This window comes from Silene latifolia, chromosome 11 (genome assembly GCF_048544455.1).
Source record: "Silene latifolia isolate original U9 population chromosome 11, ASM4854445v1, whole genome shotgun sequence".
Lineage (NCBI taxonomy): Eukaryota > Viridiplantae > Streptophyta > Magnoliopsida > Caryophyllales > Caryophyllaceae > Silene > Silene latifolia.
The window spans coordinates 181,911,807-181,916,943 of record NC_133536.1 but is presented as its reverse complement, the minus strand read 5'-3'; the positions used below and the strand labels follow the sequence as shown (position 1 = coordinate 181,916,943).

Sequence of the window (5,137 nt, the reverse complement as noted above, 5' to 3'; positions counted from 1 at the left end):
TCCAAAGGAGGATGTTGAAATGCAAGAGACACCGGAATGACACGATCCGAAATTTCCCCGAGTAATCTTTAATTGTAAAAAACAATGGGATAACTAGGTCATCTTACGCAACAAAGGTAGGAAACCCACTAAGTTCATTAATGAAGCTTCTTTGAACAATATTGGTATTGAAAAGAATGTTAAGACATTGTTTAAGAACCTTGGTATGAAACATTGTTACACCATGGACTATAAAACCTTACCTGAACTCACCCTTGAGTTCTTGAGCTCTTTTGAATTTCATAGGTCGAAAAGGCAAGGTTTTATACACTTTGTAAGTTTCCAGTTATTTAATAATGATCATAGATTGGATTTAGCGGAATTTGCTAACATTTTTCAATTGGCTCATCAAGACTTGCTCGTTGAATCACCCGACTCTTACAACCCGGTTATTACATGGAATTCCATTTCTCACCACCCTTTTACTGATTGGGACCATGTCCCTCATCAATATATTAACTACCCCGACATTCGTGTTTGACAAAAGTTTATGGGGTGGACTTTCTTTGTTAGAAATGGGCCGGTCTCATTCAGTGAGGAAGATAGAGGTTGAGATTTTGGGTGCCTTTCTTAATGTAAATATTATATAGTTTTGGTAGAAATGAGCCTCATTAGTTAATTTTTCATACTCTCTCCGTTGTTCCTACTGTTACTTTCATTACATATGTTGTGACTACTATTACTTTCACTTCTCCCGCCGTCATAATTTTTTCTTTCACTACTCCCGCATTTATTATTGTTAATTTCACTACTCTCATTGCTGTTAGTATGACATTCACTACTCCGCTTGTTATTATTGTTGTTTTTGCTACTCACATGGTTGGTTACTATCATATCATAGTAGTTGATTATCTAGTTGTATTAGAGTTATATATTTAAATAAATCTTATATTAAAATATTATTTAAGAACAATCATTATTATTGCCTAATTAAATTACAAATCTAATGAATTATGGAAATTATATTTTTTTGGAAATCTAGATTGATTTATTTACCGTTTAATAGTTTCGAAAATATAAAATACTTATATTATATTCGTGTATTTTAAACAATTAACATCTTTATACTAATTAATACCATAAGTGGGGCATGTTATTTTAAGGAAAATCACCATATTATAGTGTTCTCTAAATTTATTATTCAACCAAACTTTATAATATTTACATTGAACTCCCCGTCGGGTCCATTACACAGTGCTATGATTAAAAACTAATTTGTATAGATTTATTTAATTACACTGATCTCTTGGTTTCTGAAATTAATATATAGTATTGATATCTGCTTCAATTGAAGATTTAAATAAACGTAAAATGTAAAATGATTTTTTTTTTTGGTCAATTAAAGCGCGCACTTAGTCGCATTACAATAGAAGGGGCGAGGAGGTGGTTTCGAACCTATGACCTATCGTCCATAATACCTCCTTTTGAACCAATAGACTAAGACATCTTCGGTGTAAAATGAATTTTGGTAACTAAATTTTAGTTAATAAAGATCATATTTTGGCCTGTAAATAAGTTTAACGGTGTGATTATGTAAAACCGTCTTACCGAGAACAAGTTAGTCTAAGTTTTACGGACGGAGCATTATAAAACTACTCGTCTTGTTTTACAAGAAAACTACTCGAAAACTAAACCCGCGTCCTTAACATGAAACCCTAGAAACAATGGCGTTTCCGAAGCCGACGTTTGCAATGGACCTCCTGTCGGCCACCACTCTCGCGGATCAGCTGGAAGTATGTAAGTCGCATCTCGACTCCAGGTTCTATATTGGATTTATACTTGAATCGCCGAATGATTTAAATTTCTCTGCTGCGATTTCCGTGGCTTGTGCTTTTTATGCTTCTGATGTTAACAAATCTGATCTGTTTGATACATTTGTTCTTAAGATGAATGATCACATTAATGGCAATCGTTCTGGTTCTCGTAAGGATGTGATTGACTCGATTTTTGAAATTTCCAAGGATCTGGAATTGCTTTTCGTTTGTTATCTGTACTCTTTCAATGTTTTTGGAATGGAATCTTCTGTCTTATTGGAGACATATGTTGAAAAGCTACCCCTTGGAGTAAAAACTGTACGTACTTGTGAGTCCATCTTTCTACCCCGACTGCTCTTATGTCCAATTGTAAAGTGCTCTGTTGCTGACTTCTCAAAGGTCGTGCATCTTACTTCTTCCTTGATCTACACTGAGATTACAAGTCACAATTGGGGTTGCGCGATAAACGATATTCTCAAGTTCCGTAAATCGGCTCCCATCAATGTTGCTTCTGTTTTATATTGTTTGACTAGAATTGCTAATAGTCTGGAAGATTCTGGTATTAGGCAATCTATGGCCTTCTTTTTTAAGGAAATTGTCAACCTTGCCCTTTCTGGCACTGGCGTGTTAGAAGCTGTCCAGGTTCTCGGGGATATCGTGTCATCTGGAGACTTTGTTTCTCGTTACTATATCTCTCAGCTTGCCAAAATGTCGCGCAAGTTCTCCCAGATGCCTGAGAATTGGCAGATGCAGGTGCGTGACCTTGTGCTTGATCCGGCACTCCTTTCCAAGGCCACTCAGGATGCCCTGCCTCACGTGCCTGAGGACGTGGAAAAACTTTTCATCATGAACGGTACACTTTTCTTACAATTCTCAAGGCCCTTATTTCTTTCTCATCAATGTATTGTGCTGTGATTTTGAGGTTTATGTAGTTGGTAATGTCGTTGAACCTTGACATCTTCCTTTTCTGTTTGAAACATAAATATGACAAATAAAAATCAGTATTATATTAGTTCTAATGCGTATTTTGAGATTTGACCCATGTCTTGTTTATATTTAAGTTATCGGGTTTGGAATTTAGGTTTATTTGCTAGAGGTGCTATGTGAATTTCTCGTGCTGACGTTGTTGACACCATCTACGATTCAATGGAAAAAGTGTGACTCAAAATATGCCATGCAGTATTTCTAACCACGGTATTTGAGTTTCATTATAACTTTGTAGTTTAATGTTTGTACCAGTCATGCTCTCATGTGTGTGTGTGTGTGTGTTCTTGTCCTTATTATGATTTAGTCTGTACCTTGAACCGTAGAAAGATGTACAATGTGTGATGTTTAGGACTAAAAGAAGTGTGGCGGGTGATGACAATGTTGAGGTGATATCTCATTCAAAATTTCAAATAATTCTTATCTAAACTGAGAGCTCTGTGGTAGTGAAACTTCCTCTTGGTCACTTTTGGACGTAGTTGAAGATTTGAAGCAGGAAAACCTGATTTTTCTCGTTATACTGAGCTCACTTAGTAAATCTTGTTTGGCAACCACAAACGTCTTGCTTTATATGTAGTCATTAAGTTTCTCACTTCCCTGATTTAAAGGTAATTTTACGTGTACATGCTCGGTCTCGGATTAAATTTGTACGCAAATTTGGTGAAGAAGGATATGCATTTCTGTGACACTTATTGTTCGTTCTCTTATTTACTTATGCTAAATCCTAAATAAGTCGGTCTCGGATTAAATTTGTACGCAAATTTGGTGAAGAAGGATATGCATTTCTGTGACACTTCTTGTTCGTTCTCTTATTTACTTATGCTAAATCCTAAATAAGTCTTTTCGGTGATACTTGTAGTTACATTCTCGAGATAAATGTATTGAAATCATTAATTTTGTAAAATAGGTAGATCTTCTTGATGTCTTGCTGAAGCATTTTGCTAAACCCTTGTGTATATAGTTAAATCAAAACAAAAGAATGCTTGTTGGCTGAGTCCTGAGTGTATCAAACGATATACCGGGGATAAGGCACGCAGGCCTTCTAGCAATCCCTGCCCGATATAGTGGTAGCTTAGGTATATCAGTGATTTATTGCACCATGAGATTTTCCTGAGTTTTTCTTTTTCTTTTTCTGGACTGTGCTGGTTGACAGGGTATTCATTGGACTCAGAGATTCAGGAAAGCCCCCGTCGAGGAATGCAAGGAAGTTTCAGGGAGGATCCAGGTGCTAACTCATCTAAAAGCTAAGAGTGGTTATAACTTTCATCCCGGGGCAACAAAGGCTCAATCAAAAGTCAACAACTAATTATCAACAAGATCAAACAAGTCAGAAATAAGAGTAGAGGCAGCATTGGGACACTAAGCATGAACCTGGTGACAAAATTGGTTCCCTTTTTGGATAAGCGAACTCAAGAGCTAAGGAAGGAGGTCTTTTGTAAGGGTCCTATCCCAAGAAAGGCTTATAGGGAGCTCATGACCAAGTCTTTTGTCGTGACTCTCGTTCCCTTCATTAGTTCTGAGCAATAAGGAGTTAAAGACTCTTGCTGCTGTAATTTCTTAAACCAGTTTGTTTGTTATTTTGTCCTCTTGTTGATGTTTTGTCGGCCCTAGGATGCGAGTGCGATGAAAAAACATCAGAGTAAGAATGAAATTCTATCTTCTTTCAAGTCGCTCTCAGTTCAGGACTTGTTTAGACACTTTTCTGAATCTTGCCTGAGTAATAAGCTGCAGAGTGCAGATACGATATCTGACTATTAGGACTACAAGTGTGGCTTTTGATGGCAATGATGAGATGATAGCTCATTCAAAATTTCAAATAGTTCTGATCTGTAAGTGTGAGCTCAATGGTGAAACTCCTCCATGCCTCCATGGTCCGTGGACCTAATTAAAACATTAAAAACAGTAACTGGCTAGCTATACTGCTCACTTGTAGGTCTTGTTTGAAAACTACAAACATCTTGCTGCACATGTAGTCCTTACTCCTTAGGGTTCTTTCTTCTTCCTTATTTTTAATTACACACGCCTGGTCTCTAATTACATATGCAATCATTGATCCTTTCTGTACATTTCCGATTTACTTCAAAACAAAACAATGCTTCGTATGTGAGTGAATCAAATGAAATTTAGGGGGATAACTAAGGGAGGCCTTCTAGCCATCATTGTGGGATATAGTGGTAGCTTAGGTAGGTATATTTTTCGCAACACAAACCATTTATTACTCTGCCTAAGTAATTATTTTATTGTGCATCCATCTACGCTTATCATCCATGCTTATTTTGCTTTTTCTGCACTTCACTCATACATTGTCCTTCATCTTGTTTATATCCATATTGAACATTCATACTCCATCATGATCTTCA

General features: G+C 36.6%; 1 protein-coding gene across 1 annotated transcript; it reads left to right on the top strand.

The window, feature by feature from the left end:
- The first annotated feature begins 1,616 nt into the window (after positions 1-1,616).
- On the top strand, positions 1,617-4,444 carry LOC141612134 (uncharacterized). The gene is made up of 2 exons (XM_074430850.1): positions 1,617-2,646; positions 3,931-4,444. Exons 1-2 carry the CDS (start codon positions 1,704-1,706, stop codon positions 4,023-4,025), a joined length of 1,038 nt encoding a protein of 345 aa, XP_074286951.1. The 5' UTR covers positions 1,617-1,703; the 3' UTR covers positions 4,026-4,444.
- The last annotated feature ends 693 nt before the right edge of the window (positions 4,445-5,137 follow it).

What these genes read in the sequence shown, in the direction of transcription:
- LOC141612134 (XM_074430850.1), top strand. Translation starts at nt 1,704, where the DNA reads ATGGCGTTTCCGAAGCCGACGTTTGCAATGGACCTCCTGTCGGCCACC. An exon ending in AAAACTTTTCATCATGAACG is followed by an intron (nt 2,647 to 3,930) that starts GTACACTTTTCT and finishes GCTGGTTGACAG; the next exon opens with GGTATTCATTGGACTCAGAG.